This window comes from Erythrolamprus reginae, chromosome 7 (assembly GCF_031021105.1).
Source record: "Erythrolamprus reginae isolate rEryReg1 chromosome 7, rEryReg1.hap1, whole genome shotgun sequence".
Lineage (NCBI taxonomy): Eukaryota > Metazoa > Chordata > Lepidosauria > Squamata > Dipsadidae > Erythrolamprus > Erythrolamprus reginae.
In genome coordinates this window covers 16,354,117-16,379,137 of record NC_091956.1, presented here as the reverse complement: position 1 = coordinate 16,379,137, position 25,021 = coordinate 16,354,117, and the positions used below count along the sequence as shown (strand labels likewise).

At 41.8% G+C, this 25,021-nt stretch overlaps 1 protein-coding gene across 2 annotated transcripts in view; it reads left to right on the top strand.

The window, feature by feature from the left end:
• The window catches only part of DTHD1 (death domain containing 1), a 42,794-nt gene that overhangs the window by 3,655 nt on the left and 14,118 nt on the right, over positions 1–25,021 (top strand). Inside the window, exons 2-7 of one of the 2 annotated variants that reach the window (XM_070757101.1) lie at positions 4,165–4,933; positions 9,805–10,135; positions 12,032–12,211; positions 18,112–18,356; positions 21,954–22,118; positions 24,273–24,562. In XM_070757101.1, coding sequence (XP_070613202.1) covers positions 4,165–4,933; positions 9,805–10,135; positions 12,032–12,211; positions 18,112–18,356; positions 21,954–22,118; positions 24,273–24,562 — 1,980 coding nt within the window. The remainder of the gene's footprint in view (positions 1–4,164; positions 4,934–9,804; positions 10,136–12,031; positions 12,212–18,111; positions 18,357–21,953; positions 22,119–24,272; positions 24,563–25,021) is intronic. The other variant, XM_070757102.1, reaches the window with a different exon arrangement.

Here is a 25,021-nt window from a genome sequence, read left to right as displayed (position 1 = left end):
CTAGACCCAAGAACAGTTTTTTTCCAAATGCTAAATAAATAATTCCCTCTCCACTGTCAAACTATTCACTAGGGCAGCATTGCTATTACTATTAGTCTTCTCATCGTACCCATCATTCATCTCCTCCCACTTATGACTGTATGGTTGTAACTTGTTGCTTGTTTCCTTACGATTTATATTAATATTGATTGTTTCTTGATAGCTTATTTGTACTCTATGGCAATCATTAAGTGTTGTACCTCATGATTCTTGACAAATGTATCTTTTATTTTATGTACACCGAGAGGCTATGCACCAAAGACAAATTCCTTGTAAGTCCTATCACACTTGGCCAATAAAGAATTCTGTTCTCTTCTGTTCTGTTCCATTCCGTTCCATTCCATTCCATTCCATCTTATTCTATTATTTTATATTTTATATTTTCTGTTTTCTGTTTTCTGTTTTATATTTTATATTTTATATTTTATATTTTATATTTTATATTTTATATTTTATATTTTATATTTTATATTTTATATTTTATATTTTATATTTTATATTTTATATTTTATATTTTATATTTTATATTTTATATTTTATATTTTATATTTTATATTTTATATTTTATATTTTATATTTTATATTTTATATTTTATATTTTATATTTTATATTTTATATTTTATATTTTATATTTTATATTTTATATTTTATATTTTATATTTTATATTTTATATTTTATATTTTATATTTTATATTTTATATTTTATATTTTATATTTTATATTTTATATTTTATATTTTATATTTTATATTTTATATTTTATATTTTATATTTTATATTTTATATTTTATATTTTATATTTTATATTTTATATTTTATATTTTATATTTTATATTTTATATTTCATTTTTCATTTTTTATATTATTTTATATTATTTTATATTATTTTATATTATTTTATATTTTATATTTCATATTTCATATTTCATATTTCATTTTTTTATTTTTTTTATTTTTTTTATTTTATATTTTATATTTTATATTATTTTATATTTTATTTTTCATTTTTCATTTTTCATTTTTCATTTTTTATATTTTATATTATTTTATATTATTTCATTTTTCATTTTTCATTTTTTATAGTTTTCTGATTCTATTTCTATTTCTATTCTGGTCTAGTCTAGTCTAGTCTACTCTACTCTACTCTACTCTAGTCTAGTCTAGTCTAGTCCAGTCCAGCTCAGCCCAGCCCAGCCCAGCCCAGCCCAGCCCAGCCCAGCCCAGCCCAGCCCAGCCCAGCCCATTTCAGCCCAGTGGAGTCGAGTCTAATCTAGTCTAGGCTAGTCTTAATGCTCTCAGTATCAGGAGGCTTTGTGATCAATTGCTCTGTTTAGTCTCTTCCTAAAGGAGGAAGGAATTGGCAAGCACCCAACCTCCTGAGACACATAGAGAGAAAAGATTAGCATGGGAATCTTTCCAGAGGCTGTCAAAACATTTCTTACCATTTAATTGCAAAGCGAAGGGTTTTGGGCAGTTTCTGCCTCGATTGCAAATGTGGAGAAGAGAAAGTTGGTTATTCAGCCCGCTTGAAAGAGGCTTATTGGGGGGTGGAGGGGAGGAAGGGTCTTTGAAATTTGGGGAGGGAGATGGAGTGACCTTTGAAAATTAGGGGGGAGCTGGTATGAACTTTAAAGTTAGGGGGAATTTGGGATAAACTTTGAAATTAGGAAGCCGCAGGCTAAAAATTGTGATTGTAGGAATTAGGTATGTCTGGTTTAACATTATAGCAATGTTCCAAAATTTGAGGGACTGCCATAAAGAAGAGGGGGTTCAACTTATTTTCCAAAGCACCTGAAGGCAGGACAGGAAGCAATGGATGGAGACTCATAAGGAGAATTTATTTGACATCCCATCCCATCGCTAATCCCCGCCAGAATCGGTCTTTTTTTCACTCTCTCTTCCTGGTTTTCAAAATCTCTCCATTCAGAAAAAAATAACACTGAATTTACTTCAGTAATTTCTCAGATGATGCCATCTGTTGAAGAGAGACGATAGAAGGTGTCCCTTGTTAGAAAGTACTTTTGTAATGCTTTGAATCTATATAAATTTAGGATAGGACTACATAGCATAGCATAGCATAGCATAGCATAGTCTAGGGATAGGGGCGGCATACAAATTTAATTAATAAATAGCATAGCATAGCATAGCATAGCATAGCATAGCATAGGACAGGTTGGAGAAGAGAGGAGGAGAGGAGAAGAGAGGAGAGAGAAGATGTAAGAGAGGGGAAGGCAAGGGGAGAGAAGTTGGAAGGGAAGGGAGGAGAGGAGAGGAGAGAAAAGGTAGGAGAGGAAGGGAGGGGAGAAGAGGAAGAGAAAAGAAGAGGGAAGGGAGGAGAGGAGAAGAAAAGAAAAGAAGAGATAAAGGCAAGGGAGGAGAGGAAGAGGAGAGAAGAGAAGAGGGAAGGGAGGAGAGAGAGGAGAGGAGAAGAGGGGAGGAAAGGAGGGGAGAGGAGAAGAGAAGAGAAAAGAGAAGAGAGGATGAGAAGAAGGCAAGAGAAGAGGAGAAGGAGAGAAGAGAAGGGAAGGGAAGGGAAGAGAAGAGGAAATGGAAGGAAAGGGAAGAGAAAACATCATTGTGATTTTTTCCCTGTGTGCCCCCTGGCACCCATTAAAAATGAAATTCTGTTCCCTGCTCTCAAAAGTGTACATAACACACATACACATATGCTACACATACAAACACACCTCCCTCCCTCTCTCTCTCGTTCTCTCTCCCTCCCCTCTCCCTCTCTTTGAATTCATGTACAGTGGAACCCCGACATAAGAGCTGCTCTACTTAAGAGCAACTCGAGATAAGAGCTGGGAGGGGAGAGATATTTTTGTTCTACTTACAAGCCCAAATTCGAGATACAAGCGCCAAGGAGCTGTCTCCTGAAGCCAAACGCTAACTTCCGCGTTCGGCTTCAGGAGACAGCTGCGAAGCGGCGCGCGTGTTTTAAAAGGTTGCAGCCGGCCTGGGGGGCTCGGGGGGGTGCTTGCAGCTTTCTTTCTTGCTCTTTTTCTTTCTCTCTTTTACCTTCCCTTCCTCTATTTCTTCTTTTCTTTCTCCTTCCCACCTTCTTCCCTCCCTCCCTCCTTTCACTCATTCCTCTCTTACTCTCCCCTTTCATAAGTTTCCTTGCTTCCTTCCTCTGTTCCTGTCCCTTCCCCCTTTCTTTCTTTCTTTCTTTCTTTCTTTCTTGCTTTCTTTCTTGCTCTTTTTCTTTCTCTCTTTTACCTTCCCGTCCTCTATTTCTTCTTTTCTTTCTCCTTCCCACCTTCTTCCCTCCCTCCCTCCCTTCACTCATTCCTCTCTTACTCTCTCCTTTCATAAGTTTCCTTGCTTCCTTCCTCTGTTCCTGTCCCTTCCCTCTTTCCTTCCTTCCTTCCCACCCTCCGTCCATTCATTCACCCATTCCTCTCTTGATCGCTTAAAGCCGGTCCCTGGTGCAAAAAGGGTTGGGGACCTCTGTCCTACAGGATTGGGTGGCAGAGAAGTTGAACATATGTAAATTTAAAAGTTTAAGAAAGTTTACAAGTTAAGTGAAAGAAACTTCATTATTCATTTATATGTACATGTACATTTCTTCATTAAAAACATGTCTTTCTGCATAATTTAGACTAACTTTGTGAGTTTTTTGAGGGCTGGAACCAATTAAAATTATTTACATTAATTCCTATGGGGAAAAGTCGTTCGAGATAAGAGCTGCTCGACTTAAGAGCCCAGGTCCGGAACGAATTAAACTCGTATCTCGAGGTACCACTGTATTATAATTCATTTATAATAGATACAAACTAAATGTAAATCGCTCCAAACTAGACTGCAGAAAATACGATTTCAGCAATAGCCTGGAATTCACTACCGGACTGCCCCAATCCCAAAACCTTCAACCTTACATTATCTACAATAGACCTCTCCCCTTTTCTAAGAGGTCCGTAAGGGACGTGCATAAGTGCACCTTTGTGCCTACCGTTCCTGTACTAATGTCTTTTTTATCTTTTCTATCTCTACTTTATACTTATATTATGTTAAACATACTACAATACAATACTATATTTGTATGACAAATAAAATAATAAATAAATAAAAATAAAAATTTAAAAGGAATTGCTCCTAAAAGGTCCTTCTGTTTGCTCTTGCAGAATGGCAGAGCCTGCTAAGGTGGCTTCAGGAATTAAGCACCCATCTGCTGTGTCTGGTTGAAGATCTCGGACGCTCTGAAAATGAGCTGCTTGGAAAACCAGAGGATGAGCAACACAGCCCTGATGGGTCCGTGAATTCTCAGAGCGATGGCGTCAAGGGGAAAATAATCGATCCACCGTTAGATGTCTCTTCGTGTCAGCTCCCTGTTCCACCTCCCTCTCCGCGTGGAGAAGAAAATGGAAGCAGGCCGGAGGACCAGGAGTTGGTGGAACTGGAAAAGTGGGTTCTCTTCCAGGAAAACAAATCAGAAGAGGAAAAGGAAGGGCCAGTGCTTGTAAACAGTGAAGATCCCAATAAATCCAAAACACTGGGCCTGGTGAGGAAGAACAGCATCGAAAAGGATTCTTGCTCAGAGGATTCATCCGTTGAGAAAATCCACCAAAACCTCATTTCGGGAGACAGTGGGGAAAAGATCACGGTATCCCCAAATCTAGAAGAGATTGGTGTGGAAAACCTTCAGATAATGCCAGCTCAAGAAACCCAGGCGGAGAATGAAGGATTCTTGGATGAGACAAAACTCGTGACTCTCAACCTGCTAAGGAAATTGGAGACAATCAACGGGGATTTCGATCCGAAGCTGAGGGATGACGATGGAATTGGCCAATGCCTGGAAGAAAGTTCTGGAAGATCAGAAGATTTTCAGAAAAGTCACTCCATTGTCCCATTGATTGAGAAGTTGGAGGACGAGATGGACGAATGCACCAAAGAGTGAGAGAGAAAAAGTTTTCTGTGTATTCTGGGCCTGGGAAATACAGTGGTACCTCTATCTAAGAATGCCTATACTTACGAACTTTTCTAGATAAGAACGAGGTATTCAAGATATTTTTGCCTCTTCTCAAGAACCATTTTCCACTTACAAACCCGAGCCTCTGAAACTGTAACTGGAAAAGGCAGGGAGAAGCCTCTGTGGGGCCTCTCTGGGAATCTCCTGGGAGGAAACAGGGCCGAAAAAGGCAGGGAGAAGCCTCCGTGGGGCCTCTCTAGGAATCTCCTGGGAGTAACAGGGCCGAAAAAGGCAGGGAGAAGCCTCCGTGGGGCCTCTCTAGGAATCTCCTGGGAGGAACAGGGCTGGAAAAGGTGGGGAGAAGCCTCCATGGGGCCTCTTTAGGAATCTCCTGGGATGAAACAGGGCCTCCAAATTGGTTTCCCCAATCGCACACATTATTTGCTTTTACATTGATTCCTATAGGAAAAATTCCTTCTTCTTACAAACTTTTCTACTTAAGAACCTGGTCACAGAATGAATTAAGTTCATAAGAAGAGGTGCCACTGTACAGGGAATATATTTATGTATCTTTGTTGCTTTTCCATCTTGCTGTCACACCAACAGTGTCAACTTGTTAAGTGCATGGGTTCCCAATCCCCCCACCCTGGTGTATGTAGTCCTCAACTTATGGCCACAGTGGAGCTCAAAATTTCTGTTGCTAAGCGAGAGAGTTGCTAGGTGAGTTTTGCCCCATGTTAAACCATTTCTTGCCACAATTCTTAAGTAAATCATTGCAGTTCTTAAACTAATTCTTAACCTGGTCATTAAGTGAATCTGGTTCCCCCATGGATTTTGCTTGTCAGAAGATTGCAAAAACGGACGACTTGGCCCTGGGACTCTGAAACTGTCATATCTGTCTGTCTGTCTATCTATGTATCCATCTATCCATTCATCAATCCATCCATCCAACCGTACATACATGCATACATACATACATACATACATACATACATACATACATCTATCCAGCTATCCAGCCAGCTATCCAGCTATCTATCTGTCCGTCCACCAACCCTCCAGCTATCCATCCATCCATCCATCCATCCATCCATTCACTCATCCATCCATCTAGCCATCCATCCACCCATCCATCCATCCATTCATCTCCCTTCCTTTTCATTATCAGCAAAGATATGTTACACACACACGCACACACGCGCACACAAACACACAAACACACTCATACACACATATAAATATCTCAGCCCAGACCATTCAAGGGGAGGGAGAGGTGATTTTCTTAGGGAAAGAAAGCTATAATATTTAGCCTTAGCTAAACTATGCAGTTGCAATTTAAGGCAGGCCAATATCTTATTACCATTGCATTTAAAAAACAAAAACAACCCACCCACCCTTTTTCATTACCTGGAATAAAATCAATTTCCCTTGTAACGATTTTGTAAATGTATAACCATCCAGAGGATACTTAACATTTTAATAGGGTTTGTCAGTGGCCTTGCATTCCCAAATAGTCCCTATAATTATTTATACCCCTGCAAATAAGGCCAAGAAAGAAAAGAATAAGAGTTACTATCGGTAGGTATTCCTTGTTTTTAGAAGCAATGCAAGAGGGGCTGTCTATATTTCTTTCTGGGTGAGCTTCATTCAACTCCTGGGAATAAGTGAAGGAGCACACAAGGTACCTCATTAAAAGTAAAAGCAGTCACCTCTTCATCAGGGCAAGGTGTGGACCCCACCGTCCAAAAAAATCCAATTCAGTTCCATTCTTTAACTAATCACAAATAATTATCCCCGGCAGTGATGGGTCGCACTTATCTTTTCCTACCAGAGGCCAGCATGAGCGTGAGACTTTGCTTCTGCACATGTGCAGAAGCAAAGAAATCGGTGAAAATCACTGAAATATTACGCAAGGATGCTCACACGTGCAAGAATTCAGCGATGTTCGCCAATTTATTTGCTTCCGCGCATGCGCGGAAACAAAGAAAAACCAAAAAACACCAAAATCTTGCATGTGCAAGTGTCCTCACATGAGATTTTGGTGCTTTTCACTGATGTTTTTGCTTCTGCGCATGTGGGGGTTCATGAGAGTGCATGTGCACATAGCAGGGATGCGCAGATCACTGCCAGAACAAAGATCCCCAGCATACCGGGGGCTGTCCAGTACTGATTTGCAGGGTATGTCTAGTCTAGGAGTCAGCAACCCGCTGCTCTAGGAGCTGCATGTGGCTCTTTCACCCCTCTGTTGCAGCTCCTTGTTTCGTGGTTGTTAAAGGGAAAAGATGCCATGCTAGGAGGAGACTCTATGGTGGAGGAACTGGACTTTCAGTCAGGAGAGGATAAACAAATGCTACGCCAGGAGGGGTCTCTATGGTGAAGGAACCAGCCTTCTGATCAGCAACAGAATTGAATGGGGAGCTTCCAGTTAGGACTTTTGTGGTTCTTTGCCCAGATGAGCAAACTGGAAGTTTCAAAAACGCACTTCCGGTTTACCCATTATGCTGTTTTACAATCTTCCCTGAACCCTCCAGAGTGCAAAAAACAGCACAACAGCAAGCAGGAAGTGAATTTTTCAATGGTTTGTCCATTGGGAGATTTTTTTTTGCCTCTGGGGCTTCAGGGAAGCTTGCCCGAAACGTCCACTAAACTGTGTTCAGTTCTGGAGACCTCACCTACAAAAAAATATTGATCAAATTGAAGGGGTCCAAAGACGAGATGCAAAAATGGTGGAAGGCATAAAACGTATCAGGAAAGACTTCATGAACTCAACCTGCATAGTCTGGAGGACAAAAGGGAAAGTGGGGGACATGATTGAAACATTTAAATATGTTAAAGGGTTAAATAAGGTTCAGGAGGGAAGTGTTTTTAATAGGAAAGTGAACACAAGGGGCCTCAATGTGAGGTTAGTTGGGGGAAAGGTCAGAAGCAACGTGAGAAAATATTATTAGACTGAAAGAGGAGTAGATGCTTGGAACAAACTTCCAGCAGACAGGGTTGGTAAATCCGCAGTAACTGAATTTAAACATGCCTGGGATAAACATAGATCCATCCTAAGATAAAATACAGGAAATCGTATAAGGGCAGACTAGATTTTATTTATTTATTTATTTTGTCCAATAAATAATGAGGGTTTTAGTGGGCATATATATACATAGTAAAAAACATGATGAAGGTTATAGAGGAGATACTCATAGTAAAATATATCTATGAAAGAATAGAAAAGAAGATATAGTAATAGAACATATCAATAAAAGAATAGAAGAAGAGATATAGGAATAGAAGAAAGGTATAGGAGATATAGGAGAGCAATAGGACAGGGGACGGAAGGCACTCTAGTGCACTTGTACTCGCCCCTTACTGACCTCTTAGGAATCTGGATAGGTCAACCGTGGATAAACTAAGGGTAAAGTGTTAGGGGTTTGGGGATGACACTACGGAGTCCGGTAATGACGGAGTGGCTGTGGGTTCTGCCTCCCAAGGACAATCCCATCTGTCAGTCCATCACCCTGGGGGGGGGGGAATCATTGCCCCCCTCAGAGAGGGTCCGCAACTTGGGCGTCCTCCTCGATCCACAGCTCACATTAGAAAACCATCTCTCAGCTGTGGCGAGGGGGGCATTTGCCCAGGTTCGCCTGGTGCACCAGTTGCGGCCCTATCTGGACCGGGACTCATTGCTCACAGTCACTCATGCCCTCATCACCTCGAGGTTCGACTACTGTAATGCTCTCTACATGAGGCTACCTCTGAAAAGTGTTCGGAAACTTCAGATCGTGCAGAATGCAGCTGCGAGAGCAGTCATGGGCTTACCTAGGTATGCCCATGTTTCACCATCACTCCGCAGTCTGCATTGGCTGCCGATCAATTTCCGGTCACAATTCAAAGTGTTGGATATGACCTTTAAAGCCCTTCATGGCATCGGACCAGAATACCTCCGAGACCGCCTCCTGCCGCATGAATCCCAGCGACCGATTAGGTCCCACAGAGTGGGCCTTCTCCGGGTCCCGTCAACTAAACAGTGTCGGTTGGCGGGCCCCAGGGGAAGAGCCTTCTCTGTGGCAGCACCGGCTCTCTGGAACCAACTCCCCCCGGAGATTAGAACTGCCCCTACTCTACCTGCCTTCCATAAACTCCTTAAAACCCACCTTTGCCGTCAGGCATGGGGGAACTAAGACATCTCCCCCTGGGCATGTTTAAATTGTGTATGGTATGCTTGTGAGTGTGTATGTACTATATGGGGTTTTCTTTTTAAATCTTAAATGTTTTAAATGTATTCAGATTATTTATGATTTGTTTTTCTCTGCTGTGAGCCGCCCCGAGTCCTCGGAGAGGGGCGGCATACAAATCTAAATAATAAAATAAAAATAAATAAAATAAATGAGTCCCACACTTCGACAATTCAGTTACTGAAGTCATATTTTTTACAGTCAAGTTTGGAGCAGTTAATATCAAGTTTAAATCTGCTGTGTGCTCTTGTGTTGTTTTGGTTGAAGCTGAAGTAGTCACCAACAGGCAGGATGTTGCAGCATATGATCTTGTGGGGAATACTTAGATCTTGTTTAAGACGTCTTAGATGGACCATGAGGTCTTTTTCTGCCATCAATCTTCTATGTTTCTATGTTTTCTATGTTTCCCAAGGCCAAAAATCAGCTGGTCAGCACACACATGCACGCTGGAGCTGAAACATGACAAACTCTCGCATGCCCTCCAATATGGCTCCATGTGCCACCTGTCTCCATCTCAAGTGGGTGGGGGGAGATGGACTAGAAGACATATAAGGTCTCCACTAATTGTTATTCTGTGTTCTATCCATTGCTCTCTTTCCTCCCCCCTCATAAATATTATTTCTTGACTGTAGGTTTTTCACAGAAGCGAATGGACTGGGAGAAGCTGAATTATCGTGTAGTGTGACAGCCCCTCGCAAGATTCTGGAACAACTCACAGTGACTGTTGTCAATCATTTAAGTCCCTTTGTTGTGAATGAGGCCGAAGAACTTGTCAGCAATGTGGTATCGGTCGAGTGTTCGTCGGTTGACCAACTCAACATGTCTCCAATGGGCATTTTAATCCCATGCATTTCCCGTTACAGAGGAATGTACAAAGACATAATGGTGAAAGTGAGCGATATAAACTTCCAGTCCATGTATTTAATGCCTAACTCTTTGGAAGGACATCAAAGCAGCCAGAAGGTGATTGAATTGTATTAACAGAGGGATACAATCTAAGACTAGGGCGGTACTAATACCACTCTATAAAGCCTTAGTTAGACCACTCCTGTAGTACTGCATCCAGTTTTGGTCACCACACTACAAAAAAGACATTGAAACTCTAGAGAAGGTGCAGAGAAGGGCAACCAGGATTATTAGGAGACTGGAGACTATAACATATGAAGAACGGTTGCAGGAACTAGGCATGGCCAGTCTGGTAAAGAGAAGGACCAGGAGAGACATGATAACAGTGTTGCAATACTTGAGAGGCTGCCACAAAAAAACAGGGAGTCACATTATTTTCCAAGGCACCAGAAGGCCAGATAAGGAACAATGGATGGAAGCTGACCAAGGAGAGATTCAATAAGAAGTGAGAGTGAGAGTGAGAGCAATCAACCAGTGTAACAGTTTGTCTACAGAGATTGTGAGAGGGCCAACATTGAGAATTTCAAGAAGAAATTGGACTGCCATTTGCCTGAAATGGTGTAGGGACTTCTGTTTGAGCGGGGGAGGGTTGGACTTGTTCTGGTACAAGTTCAACTTTTCCCAGTCAGATAACTCAGCACAATGAGGTATCCCAGATCATTTTATTACAGGCATTCTCACAATAACTCACAGTTATGATGCAATTCTTCTGCAGTATAATCTTTCCCATTGTGCAGGTAAAAAGAGGTTGAATTGACCCCAGCTCTAGGTGTAGCATCTACATGCTGGCTGGCTTAGTGAGTGAAGACAAAAGACCCACTGGAATGTTCTATCCAATTACCCCTCATCCCGAGTCAGAGCCAATAGGAATACACAAATGTGGTCACATGTAAAACAACATTACCCAGAGTGCAATTTTACTACATTTCCCCTAATGCAATATCTTAAAGAGACATGCCTAAATACAGTCCAACTATCTCTGTCTCTGGGGACAGCACAGTACAGTGGTACTTCTACTTACGAACAGTACAGTACAGTGGTACTTCTACTTACGAACTTAATTCATTCCGTGGCCAGGTTCTTAAGTAGAAAATTTTGTAAGAAGAAGCAATTTTTCCCATAGGAATCAATGTAAAAGCAAATAATGCATGTGATTGGGGAAACCACAGGGAGGGTGGAGGCCTGTTTCCTCCCAGGAGATTCCTAGAGAGGCCCCACGGAGGCTTCTCCCTGCCTTTTCCAGCCCTGTTTCCTCCCAGAGGATTCCTAGAGAGGCCCCATGGAGACTATTCCCCAACTTTTCCGGTTACAGTTTCGGAGGCTCGGATTCATAAGTAGAAAATGGTTCTTCAGAAGAGGCAAAAAAAATCTTGAACACCCGGTTTTTATCTAGAAAAGTTCGTAAGTAGAGGCGTTCTCAGGTAGAGATACCACTATATTGGGTTCCTACCCAACGGGGGCAGGAGTCTCACCGGTGGTGGAAATGGAGCTACGTGCGCAGCTCTGGGTGACTGGTGGGTGGGCGTGTGTCAGAGCAATATTTAGCTTCTGCGCATGCGCGTGAAGTGAAATCTTGCAAGAGGATGCGTGCCAGCGATTTCGGTGATTTTTGGTGGGTTTTTTGCTTTCATTCATGTGCAGAAGCAAAAAAATCACCAAAATCTCACTCGTCCATGTGTCTTCTCAGGAGATTTGCTTCCTGCACATGCACAGAAGCCAAATCTCACTCCGATGTGTGCAAATGCCTGCATGTGCCCACCAATTGCACGCATGTGCCTGCCAGTCACCTAGAGCTGGGTGTGCATCAGCACCAGTAGTGACAGTAAGTTAGAACCCTTGCCTGCTTCAAGGTCCCTTCCAACTCTAGTCTTTAAAGCAATATCTTTCTTAAACTGTAGGGCAGGAAGAAAGCTTAAATCCTGGTATATTTTTTCTCCTTCTGATGGCACGCAGGGGTCAGCGGCCGTGGTGAAAACCTGCCAGTTTGGTATCTTCTCGGTGGTCTCCTGCTTGAAGAAGGAAACGTGGACCATTCCAAGGAAGGGACTGTCACGAAAGCTTAACATAGATCCCAGAATTTCGTTTTGCTATCCGCCGTCAACATTCAGTTCTCGAGTCACAGTGGACCTAAAGGTATGCTTGAGAAATCAATGGCTTGACTTCCTCCCACCCGAGCATGTTTTTCACCAACCAAAATACATAAACACATTTGGATTGGGAGAGATCTAGAATTTTTTAAAAATTATAGGTCATAATTCCTACTGAGGATGACATCCTGTGAGTGAAGGGGGAAAAATATCTAGACTTTTGTAAATTGAATTATCTTTTATGGCAGATATCTATGCAATCTTTCCTTCCTTCCTTCCTTCCTTCCTTCCTTCCTTCCTATTTTCCTTTACATTCTTTTCTTCCCTTCCTTTCCTTCCTTCACCTTATTCTTCCTTCCTTCCCTTCCTTTTTTCCTTTCCTTTCCTTCCTTCCCTTCCTCTCTCCACCCTCCCTCCCTTCCTTTCCCTTCCTTTCCTTTCCTTTCCTTTCCTTCCTTTCCTCCTTCCTTCCTTTCTTTCTTTCTTCCTTTCTTTCTCTCCCTCCTTCCCTTCCCTCCCTCCTTCCCTCTCTTCTTCCTTCCTCAAAATCTTTCTTTCTTTTTTCTTCCTTCCTCCCTCTCTTCCTTCCCTCCCTCCCTTCCTATTATCTATCACCCCTCTGATTTACCCATCTGTCCAATTTTGAGGCCACCTGAGAATCTTGCATGAAAAAAAGAAGAAAAAGCACAATCAACAACCTTAACTATTAAAAAAAAACAAGCTGACCAAATGGGGTTGGAAAGTTACATGATGGGGAGCTAATTCTGCCCTTTGAGGAATTACAGCCACCTTTCAAAAAGGATTTGAAAAGATATTTGAATAGATTGTCACTCATCCTTGTTTTAGAGTACTGCAGATGGTTAAAGGAATTTTTTAACGTGAAAAAACCCAGAGGCTGTCATTCAATTCATGCCTGGGTGGTAGCAATGGCTTATGAATGAGGATTGGGAAGATATTCATTACAGAAAGTCTGTTCTTCAGTTCAGTTCCTGTATGAATTCTCTTTCTTCTCCGTTATAAGGTTAAATGATTTAAAAAACAACAACCCAATTACTTTCCTTCTGCATGCTACTCATGTTCCTCTAGATCAGTGGTTGTCAAATGGGGGTTGGGACCCCATTGGGAGGGGTGTTGAATGACCATTTCATGGGGGTCACCTAAGACCATGGGAAAAGACAAATTTCCCCTGGTGTTAGGAACTAAAGCAATTAAGGGAACAAAAGATAAAGAAATTAAAAATATATGATATATGTCGTTTGGTGGGACCCAGGGGAAGAGCCTTCTCTGTGGCGGCCCCGACCCTCTGGAACCAGCTCTCCCCAGAGATTAGAATTGCCCCCACCCTCTTTGCCTTTCATAAACTTCTTAAAACCCACCTCTGCCGTCAGGCATGGGGGAATTGAGACATCTCCCCCTGGCCTATACAGTTTATGCATGGTATGTTTGTGTGTATGTTTTTTTGCTTTTTAATAAGGGGTTTTTAGTGATTTTAAATTATTAGATTTGTTATACATTGTTTTATTGTTGTTGTGAGCTGCCCCAAGTCTACGGAGAGGGGCAGCATACAAATCTAAATAATAATAATAATAATAATAATAATAATAATAATAATAATAATAATATGTGGTATGAATGGATCCAAAACAGAAATAAAATGTAAAGATATAGGGTGTTAGTTGTTCTGCCTTGCCCCAGGCCACCCAGAAATGAAGTAATTAATCAAACACACACACAAACACGCAGGATAGTAAAAATAAAGCAAAGAGGTGTTCTTTATATTCAGAAGGCTGCAAGCCATGGAGTTTCAGAGCAATTTTAGTTTAAGAGTCCAGCAGATTTGAGTTACTCACTCAAGTCAGTACAGAAGCCTTTCCGGCTTACAGCAGCCAAAACTCACGGCTTAAATGTCATAATTTTCCAAAGATATCCACAGCAAACATGAAACTACAATTCATCAAAGTGATGAACGGATAAACTCCCTTTTCAAAACTCCCCTTTTTCAAGGCTGTGGCAGCATCATTAATTCTTAACATTTCGGTCTGGAGATCTGACTGGCTCCATTTCCCACTCTGTGTCTCTAACCCCTTCCTCACTCCTGTCTCCTTCTGGTTCACTGTCTGATTCCTCCTCCAGCCAGACGGGTCTTCTATGATCAGACAGCTCCCACTCCTCTGAGTCAAAAACAGGAGCCATAGGAACTGGCCTGAAGCCAACCACAACATTAGTGTATATAAAAATAAATATCCACACAGTATAGACTGGAGCAATAGCTATAGACGAAATAAGTCCTTATATGCATAACTATTTCTCTATTAGTTAGAATAAGAGATACTTATACTTACCATTATTTCTTTTTTGTCTTATGTATTATAAATGAATATAAATATTTATAACTTATTTTCTGAACTGAATACATAGCGTAAAGAACTGTAAACTTAAAATGTAATGGGCACAGGTTATGATTGGTTTTCAACACTATGAGACTTATTTTTTATTCTGTGAAAATCAATAAACAAACTTTTTTTAAAAGAAAGGAACTAAAGCTTCTATTCTGACACCTTGGAACATATTTTTACAATCCGATCAATCGGACATTTACAGTGGGGTTGTCCCCCTGACCTTCCTGCCAATCAGCTTAAAGCTCTGATGGGAGAATTGGTGCTAGACTTATGGTTGGGGACAGTGAAGGGCTACCAAAATGTTTACTACCACACTGTGGGCGTGCATTTTCTTTCAACATCTTTCAGTGCAAATTGGGTACTCTGGGATGGCGCTCCATTTTTGCTACCCCACTGCATTTTCCCCTATCTGGGCAGTAGCCCACCCCTGGTTGGGGGTCACCACAACATGAGGAACTGTATCAGAAATGGTTGAGAACCACTGCGTCTAGATCAGTGTTTTTCAACCAGTGTGCCGCGGCACACTAGTGTGCCGTGAGACATGGTCAGGTGTGCCACGAAGCTCAGAGAGAGAAAGAAAACAAGAGAGAGAGAAAGAAAGAGAAAGAGAGAAAGAAAGAGAGAGAGAGAAAAAGAGAGAGAGAAAGCAAGAGAGAGAGAGAGAAAGCAAGCAAGAGAGAGAGAAAGCAAGCAAGAGAGAGAGAAAGAAAACAGAGAGAAAGAGAGAGAAAGCAAAAGAGGGAAAAAGAGAGAGAACGAAAGAGAGAGAAAGAAAGAAAGGAAGAGAACAAGAGAGAAAGAGAAAGAAAGAGAGAGAGAAAGACATAGAGGGAGGTAGGGAGGGAGAGAGAAAGAGAACAAAAAAGAGGAAGGAAGGAAGGGAGAAAGAAAGAGGGAAGGAGAGGGAGGGAGGGAGAGAGAAATAGAGCGAAAGGGAGGAAGAGAGAGAGAGAGAATTTTTTCGTCCAAACTTTTTTTAGCCGCCCCCCCATACCCACTCAATGTGCCCCATGGTTTTGTAAATGTAAAAAATGTGCCACGGCTCAAAAAAGGTTGAAAATCACTGGTCTAGATCAACACTTTTAAGACAGCCTTTTTTCCTTCAGTCTGTCCGATCTCGATCTAAGTTCTAGCTCAAAATTATACCTTCATTCGCTCCAACCTTTCTATTTTGCCTGCAGACATTGTCCAATGCATAGCAGGCTTTTTCCAAATTTACCCAGAAGGGAGATTTAATGAAGATCCTTGCAGAAACATCTCTGCCTTACCTAATGAGAGAAATTGAATCAATGTTTCATGTCCTTCTTCATTATACTTGATATTCATCTTGGCTGCAAGGACTGAATGGTGTTTCTGTTAACTAACTCCTATGGAAATTAAGTAGAAAACTTTTTTTCTTTTGGAAATAAGTCCATGGTGAATCAATATAGAGTTCCAGAATTCCAATCCATTCCCATTGCAATTAGAAGCAGCATCCGTGAGTTGATCCCGGCTTGGCCTAGTTCTATGAACTGTGGCAGGAGGCTCCACCCACCTGCCCAGGATGCTTCTGCACATGTGCAGAAGCATCACACACATGTGCACGAACCAGTAGCAACGGGTTTTAGAACCCACGGCTGAGCAGCATGATCAAACAGCTTTGTTCTTTAGAGAAATATGGGCCTCACTTTGTGAAGATTTCATTTTTATTATTTTTGGTGTCTTGGTGTGTGATATGTGGTGATATGTTAGTGCTATATACATAACTGCTTGGGTTTGGCAATATATCTACAAACTATGTATGTTTAAATATATTTAAACACTATTGCTTTAAGAGTTAGTTTTGCAGTTAGCCATAAGAGGGAGCCAGAAGTCTCTCTCTCTCTCTCTTTCATTCTCTTTCTCTCTCTCTGCTTATTCTCTGCTATTACTGCTTCTCTGTGACTGCTATGTGCTAAATGATGGTTTGTGTATTTTGTAAGCTGAACAAATAAGGCTTGTGTATTTATTAACTGATTTTTTTTATTCTTGACTAAGATATTTGCTAAAGTAAATAATATTTTATAGACTTAAGTGTATCCGGATTGTATTACTGAATTATTACTCATATCTCTGGGCTATCAGCTGGATATCTGCTAGACCTCCATGTTTCCTCTGTGTATGTGTATCTTGGACTACTAATAGATTACTCTGCTTGTTTTAACTGTCAGGAAATTTCTCCATAGTTTTATGTTGCTTCTCCCCTTGATGAGTTTCTGTTGGTTCTTGTGATTCCATCCTTAGTCATTCCATTGATCTAGTGATCCCTCAGCATATATGAACAAATTTTCAAACCTACCTTGAATAAAAGATATTGATAATCTAGCAATAATATTAATATATTATTGATAACAAGCAGGAAGAGAGAGATTATGATCCCGCTGTATAGAGCACTGTTGAGACCTCATTTGGAATACTGTGTTCAGTTCTGGACACCTCACCTACAAAAAGATATTGATCAAATTGAATGGGTCCAAAGACGAGCTACAAAAATGGTGGACGGTCTTAAGCATAAAACATATCAGGCCAGCAAGAGCATGAGATTTTGCTTCTGCGCACGTGCAGAAGCAAAGAAATTGGTGAAAATCACTGAAATATTACGCGAGGATGCTCACACACACAAGAATTCAGCGATTTCCGCCAATTTATTTGCTTCCGCGCGTGTGCAGAAAAGATTAAAGGGAAAAGATGCCATGCTAGGAGGAGACTCTATGGTGGAGGAACTGGACTCTCAGTCAGAAGAGGATAAACAAATGCTACGCCAGGAGGAGACTATGGTGAAGGAACCAGCCTTCTGATCAGCCAGATTTGAACGGTTTACCCATTATGCTGTTTTACAATCTTCCCTGAACCCTCCAGAGTACAAATAACAGCCCAACAGCAAACTGGGAGTGCATTTTTCAACGGTTTGTCCGTTGGAGGATTTTATTTTTTTGTTTGCCTCTGGGGCTTCAGGGAAGTTTCCCTGAAGCATCCAGAGGATGAAATGGCCATTCCCTGAACTGTGTTCAGTTCTGGAGACCTCACCTACAAAAAGATATTGATCAAATTGAAAGGGTGCAAAGACGAGGTACAAAAATGGTGGAAGGCATAAAACGTATCAGGAAAGACTTCATGAACGCAACCTGTATAGTCTGGAGGACAGAAGGGAAAGGGGGAGACATGATCGAAACATTTAAATATGTTAAAGGGTTAAATAAGGTTCAGGAGGGAACTGTTTTTAATAGGAAAGTGAACACAAGAACAAGGGGACACAATCTGAGGTTAGTTGGGTGAAAGATCAGAAGCAACGCGAGAAAATATTATTTTACTGAAAGAGTCGTAGATGCTTGGAACAAACATAATTGGTAAATCCACAGTAGCTGAATTTAAACATGCCTGGGATAAACATATATCCATCCTAAGATAAAATACAAGAAATAGTATAAGGGCAAACTAGGTGGACCATGAGGTCTTTTTCTGCTGTGAATCTTCTATCTTTCTATTATCATAATATTATAATATTGATAATAATATTAATTATTTGCAGGTGCAGCCGATCGACCAATCCACACTTTCAATGTTGAAAGCAAAGCACGATGAATATCATTCGGTCATGTCAACCAGCTCTTTGGTCCACCTGGAATATTCCTCATCCCTACCATTCAACAGAGCTATCACAGTGGTTCTACCGTCTCCTCCAAATCAAGAGAAACGAAGAGAAGGTATTGAGACAGACGCCGGAAGAGCAACGAGTGCTTCACTCCCCAGAGTTTCAAGCACACATAATTTCCGGTGAGAAATAAGAAGGAACTCGTTCTTGAAAATGTCTCAGGTAGACCCGGTATCCATAAATGATTTGATGTTGTAAATTCGGCTCTTTGAATTTAATTATGGAGAGAAGGCAATCTTTCTAACATCTCAAGATGTTGAGAGAGTAGAACAGCGATGGCGAACCTTTTTTGGTTCACCATACAACAGGGTGTGTGTGCATGTTCTAGCATGCTCACACGTGTCCACACCAATTCCCTCCCCCCTATGCGCGGAAGCAAAAAAATCATTGAAATCTCACATGCTCGCTTGTGCAGAACCCAAATCTTGCTCCAACACATGCACTGCCCACTGACACCCATGCCCACCAGCAGGGGTGGGCAGCAGGCAGGACAGGGTGGAATGCAGTTCCACCGGCGGAAATGAAGATGTGTGCGCAGCTCCAGCTGATCGATGGCTGTCACTTCCTGGATTACTAGTCTTGGATCGGCTCTCCTTTTTTCTCTGCTGCCGCTGCTGCATCTCAGCTCCTTGCTTTTTTCCTCTTTCCTCCTTCCTGGCCTCGGACGAGCTTCCCTCTCTCCTGCTTGGCTTCCCTCCAGCCTCACAGGGCCACCTCCCACCTGAGGTGCAAGCAGAAGCCATGGGTGGAAGCAGCACTGGCAGCATTTATGCTTCTGGCAGCACCTGTTCGCACTAGCTACCCAGCCTGAGGTCGGGGGGCGACCCAAGAAGGAGAACACGGGAAATGCAAACAAATTGTCACCCCAGCGAGCAACACTGGTGAGGCTTAAGTCGAGGACTTAACAGCTCACTTGAACGATGATGATCGTTCAAGCCACTCCCACCTGGTCACATGGCCGGCAAGTCACACCTACCCAGTCACATGATCATTAAGCCACACCCACAAAATAAGCCACGCCCACAGCGTGGCAGTACATTTTTTGGCTGCCCATTACTGCCCACCGGTCACCCGGTAACTGAATCACTAGCAGAGTTAAGCAGGAAATGCCGCCTCCTGGGATCCATAAATTATATTGGGTTAAGGATTCTGGGAGATGTAGTTTTATGCATTCAGAAAGGAAAAAGGTGAAGAAAATTGATTTAAACATCTACATATTGACCTATGGTCTGTCAGGCACTGCCAAGTTGAACAATAGCCAGTTCATTAAAATTCTTAGCAATCAGAACTTCTTAGCAGTCGTTCTGAAGTAGAGGGGTTTTGGGAGGGGTTATTTTTGCCTTTGTATAATTTTAATGAAAAATAGTAGAAACCTTTCAACCCTCCCAGTCTATCTGGTTTTATCTATAATGAACATTTAATTAAAAAAAATATACCAAAACAGCTTTCCCATCCTATAATCCCCAGCTGACTTTTTCTCTTTAATCTTTCTGGCTGGGACATTTTGAAAAGTTGAAAATGGGTGGCATGAAATAAAATATGCCTTTGTTGCAATTAAAGAAATTCTAGTTGGGTAATCCACTTCAAAAAAAAAACAGTTGGCTTCGGATCACAATGCCCAGATAGTAGAAAGAGGAGTAAAGGGGGGGGGGGGGGAAAACAGAGAAGCATGGATCAGGGGTGGATTGCTGCTGATTTGGACTGGTTGTTTAGAACTGCTAGCAGAAATTTGCCGCTGCTTGCCGAACCAGCAGCAATGGATGGCAGTCCTTGTTCCCGAGCTGGTCATCTGGTCACTGTGCTTGCAAAAAAAAAAACACCCTCTGCACATGGTCAAAGGCTTCTGCACAGTAATAGGTTGCAGCTGATACGGCTGGGATCGGGGTTCCGATGGTGGAAATTGAGATGTGCACGCATCTCCATGCCCCAATGCATGAAGGAGCATGCACACGTGAGATATAGCTTCTGTGCATGTGCAGCAAGTGAAATATTGTGCAAGGACAATCTCTCATGTGAGATTTTGCTGATTTGCAGCATTTTTTTGCTTCCGCGCATGCGCGGAAGCAAAGACATCGCTGAAAATCAGTGAAATCTCATGCACGAGAGCATCCTTGTGTGAGATTTTGCTTGCTGCGCATGCACAGAAGCCATATCTCATGCCAACGGGTCCACGCACACCTTCCAGGTATGCAACCATAACGATCCAAGAGGACATACTGGTAACGGACGGTAAGTGGAACGCCCGCCTGCTTCTGCACATATGCAGAGGGTTATTTCCATGCAAAACACGCACTTCCGTCACAATATGAACTGTTCTGTCGGGCTCTCTGGTAGAATCCTCCCAAAAATTCACAGGTACAAATTTCAGACACACACACGTTTGAAAATTCAAAACAATGTTCTTGATAATGAAAATTCACTTAAACCAAGCCCTCTTTTGGTATAGCCAAGAGCACTCGTCTCCAACCAAACTGGTAATTTGTACAAGTCCCTTATCAGTTCTGTGATACTTAGCTTGCAGCTGTGAGGCAATTCACAGTCCTTCTTCTTTCACAAAGTGAAACACACTTTGCTCTGGTTTAGTTTCAAAGCAGGGAAAAATCAGCACACAAAAGGTCCAAGTCAGTAAAGCAGTCACGAAACGCAACGATCAGATAATCCTCCACAATGGCCAAACCCACAGGCTGCGATTTATAGCAGCCTCACTAATTACCACAGCCCCACCCAACCACAGGTGGCCTCATTTTCTTTGATAATAATCTCTCAGTTGTTGTTGCCTATGCATGGCTCTCCGCATACGTGGCTGTATCATTAACTCTTGTTCTGAATCCAAAGAGGAGCTAGATAATTGATCTCCTTCTGAGCTGTCTGCCACACTCTCCTCCTCCCTGTCACTCATGTCTTCTTGGTCAGAGGAGCCTTCATCCTCAGCCTTCAGCCTTCATGCTGCAGGCAAAACAGGCCTGCAGCATGTGGATGTCTCCCCCATACCCACAGTCCTTGGGGCAGGAGCTGGGCCAGAGCTAACAACAACAATGAACCAGTAAGGAAGGGAAGTGGACGTACCATATTTTTCGGAGCATAAGATGCACCAGAATATAAGATGCACCTTAGTTTTGGGGGAGGAAAATAGGGAAAAGAATCTACTTACCAGATATTCATCTGGCTAGCATTCCTTTGTCTAGTCAGCTTCAGCACAATATTTAATCCCCTGGTTAAGGGCTTAATTTTTTTTTTATTCTGAGAGAGTAACTATGAAAGAGTTTGTAAGCCAGTAAGAGCTGGGAACATCATTAGCACCTGGTTAGGGCTAGAAAGAAAGATTTGGAGGAAGTTAGACCAATGGGGGGTGGGAATTGCTAAGACTTAAGACTTGGAAAACATTCTTAGCAGAGAGTAACAATTAAAGAGCTTGGGTACATTCAGGGCACCTGGTTAGAACTGGAAAGAAATATCTGGAGCAAGTAAAGCAATGAAAAAAATCCCTATAAAGACGGGGTTTGAAATACATTCTTTGCAGAGAGTAACAATGAAAGAGCCTGCAAGGTAAGAGCTGGGAAAATCATTAGCAGCTAGTTAGGGCTGGGGGAAAATAAAGCTACATTCAGAGTATAAGATGTATCCTAATCATTAGCCTCTTTTAGGGAGTAAAAAGGTGCATCTCATACACTGAAAAATACGGTATATCCCTTACTCTACCTTGGTGCTCTTTTCCCCAGAGGTCTGAGTGCTTCCCCAAGGAAACACAGGGAGAACCTGAAGGAACCACTGAAAATCCTGGGCTACAGAAACAGTGAAGAAGAATGGATTCTGCTGAATGATGTCCCTGTGCGAAATGCAAGAAATGGTCTTGTGTCCTTTGACTTAGAGGAACCTTTGGAGAGGTGAGAGGGATTCGTCAAACATGTAGATCAAGGGTGTCAAACTCAATTTCGAGGAGGGCCGCACCTAGGCTGTGTTTGATCTTGGGGGCTGTGGTGGGTGTGACCAGGGTAGACGTGGCCAGCTTGATGTCACTCGTGTTGATGGGGGCACAGAGGAATTACTGAGTCTGTCATCTGCACCTCTCTAGCTGTCTGGTTTGGTTCTGCAACCCAACAAGACAGACACAGACTTGAAGAAATAATTAGAACTGCAGAAAAAACAATTTCTGCCAATCTGCTTTCCATTGAGGACCTGTATAATTTCAAAAAAGCCAAAAAGAGGGCTGTGAAAATATTTACTGACCCCTCGCATGCTGGACACAAATTGTTTCGACTCCTTTCCTCAAAATGAAGGTACAGAGCACTGCACACCAAGACAAATAGGCATAAGAACAGTTTTTTCCTGAATGCCATCACTCTTCTAAACAAATAATTTCCTCAACACTGTCAAACTATTCACTAAGGCTACATTACTACTACTATTAGTTTTCTCATTGTTCCCATCACCCATCTCCTCCCACTTATGACTGTATGACTGTAAGTTGTTGCTACGATTTATATTAATATTGATTGTTTCCTGATTGCTTATTTGTACTCTATGACAATCATTAAGTATTGTACCCCATGATTCTTGACAAATGTATCTTTTCTTTTATGTACACTGACAGCATATGTGCCAAAGACAAATTCCTTGTGTGTTCAATCATACTTGGCCAATAAATAATTCTACTCTACTCTTTTCCACTCCACTCCATTCCATTCTATTTCCACTCCACTCCATTCCATTCCATTTTATTCTGTTGTGGCCCATTTCTGTCCCAATTTCAGGGAAACGTGGTACTAAATGCATCCTTCTGGCTGACAATCTCCTAACTCCATCCCCTGTTGCAGCCGTACGTCCATTGTGAGGATCAAAGTGTCTTTCCATTTTTGTGCACATCAAGTGCTGCCATCAAGATTACTTGGTTCACAAAACATAGTATCAAGGTTTCCAAATTTATTTTTCCAATTGTTCGTCCATTAAACCCAAAAAGAAAAGTTTTTGGTTTTATCTTTCCATTCACTTGGAGAATCTTCTGCATGAAGTGTGCAATAGGGTTGATATTCCTGGAGGCGTCTATAATTTGGCAAATTATTTAGCTTTACTAGATAAGTGGTCAAAGCAATGGAAACTGTAGTTTTATGTTTCCAAAAGTAAAATAATGCACTTGGGGAAAAGGAATCCTCAATATTGGCATTTCTATGTTAGCAAAAACTTCAGAAGAGAAGGATTTAGGGGTAGTTATTTCTGGCAGTCTCAAAATGGGTGAACAGTGCAGTCAGGCAGTAGGGAAATAAGGTTCAGGAGGGAAGGAAATAGGAATAGGAAAGTGAACACAAGAACAAGGGGGCACAATCTGAGGTTAGTTGGGGGAAAGATCAGAAGCAACGTGAGAAAATATTATTTTACTGAAAGAGCAGTAGATGCTTGGAACAAACTTCTAGCAGACGTGTTTGGTAAATCCACAGAAATTGAATTTAAACATGCCTGGGATAAACATATATCCATCCTAAGATAAAATACAGGAAATAGTATAAGGACAGACTCCGGGACCGCCTTCTGCCGCACGAATCCCAGCGACAGGTTAGGTCCCACAGAGTTGGCCTTCTGCGGGTCCCGTCGACGAAACAATGTCGTCTGGTGGGACCCAGGGGAAGAGCCTTCTCTGTGGCGGCCCCAACCCTCTGGAATCAACTCCCCCCGGAGATTAGGATTGCCCCTACCCTCCTTGCCTTTCGTAAACTTCTCAAAACCTACCTCTGTCACCAGGCATGGGGAAATTGATTCTCCTGGGCCGCTTCCGCTTTGTGTATGGTCTGTATGAGATGCATGATTGTTTATATATTAAGGGTTTTAAAGAGTTTTTAGGTATTGGGTTTGTACTGTTTTGTTGTGAGCCGCTCCGATTCTGCGGAGAGGGGGGGCATACAAATCTAATAAATGAATGAATGAATGAATGAATGAATGAATGAATGAATGAATGGGCCATGAGGTCTTTTTCTGCCGTCAATCTTCTATGTTTCTATGTGAATCCTGCTCCAATATGTTCTTTGCTCTGTCACATCTTTACGCAGATTTATTATTGTCCGCTTATCTTCTGCTACGGACCACATACATCTCGTTCAGTTTATTCAGAATCTCGAACACGCCATCCACAACGTAATGGTGAAGGTGCTGCTGTGTCAGAATAAAGAAGACCCTTACAAGATCGTTGTCTTACTGGTTCCGTCTAAAGAATTAAGCATGGAGCTGCAGTCCCTACGTGAGGAGGGATATTGTGGCCCTCCGGAACCTTCCAAGCCATTTAAGATGAGAGAAGGAGAACAGGTTTACTTTAGATTTAACGGAAACATTTTTGCTTCAGGTAAATCAATTTTAACAATTCATCGTTCCATACTGTTCTGTTGGGCTCTCTGGTAGAATCCTCCCAAAAATTCACAGGTACAAATTTCAGACACACACACACGTTTGAAAATTCAAAACAATGTTCTTTAGAATGAAAATTCACTTAACCTAAGCCCTCTTTTGGTATAGCAAAGAGCACTCGTCTCCAAACAAACTGGTAATTTGTACAAGTCCCTTATCAGTTCTGTGATACTTAGCTTGCAGCTGTGAGGCAATTCACAGTCCTTCTTCTTTCACAAAGGGAAACACACTTTGCTCTGGTTTAGTTTCAAAGCGGGGAAGAATCAGCACACAAAAAGTCAGTCAGTAAAGCAGTCACGAAACCCAATGATCAGATAATCCTCCACAATGGCCAAACCCACAGGCTGCTCTTTATAGCAGCCTCACTAATTACCACAGCCCCCCCCAACCACAGGTG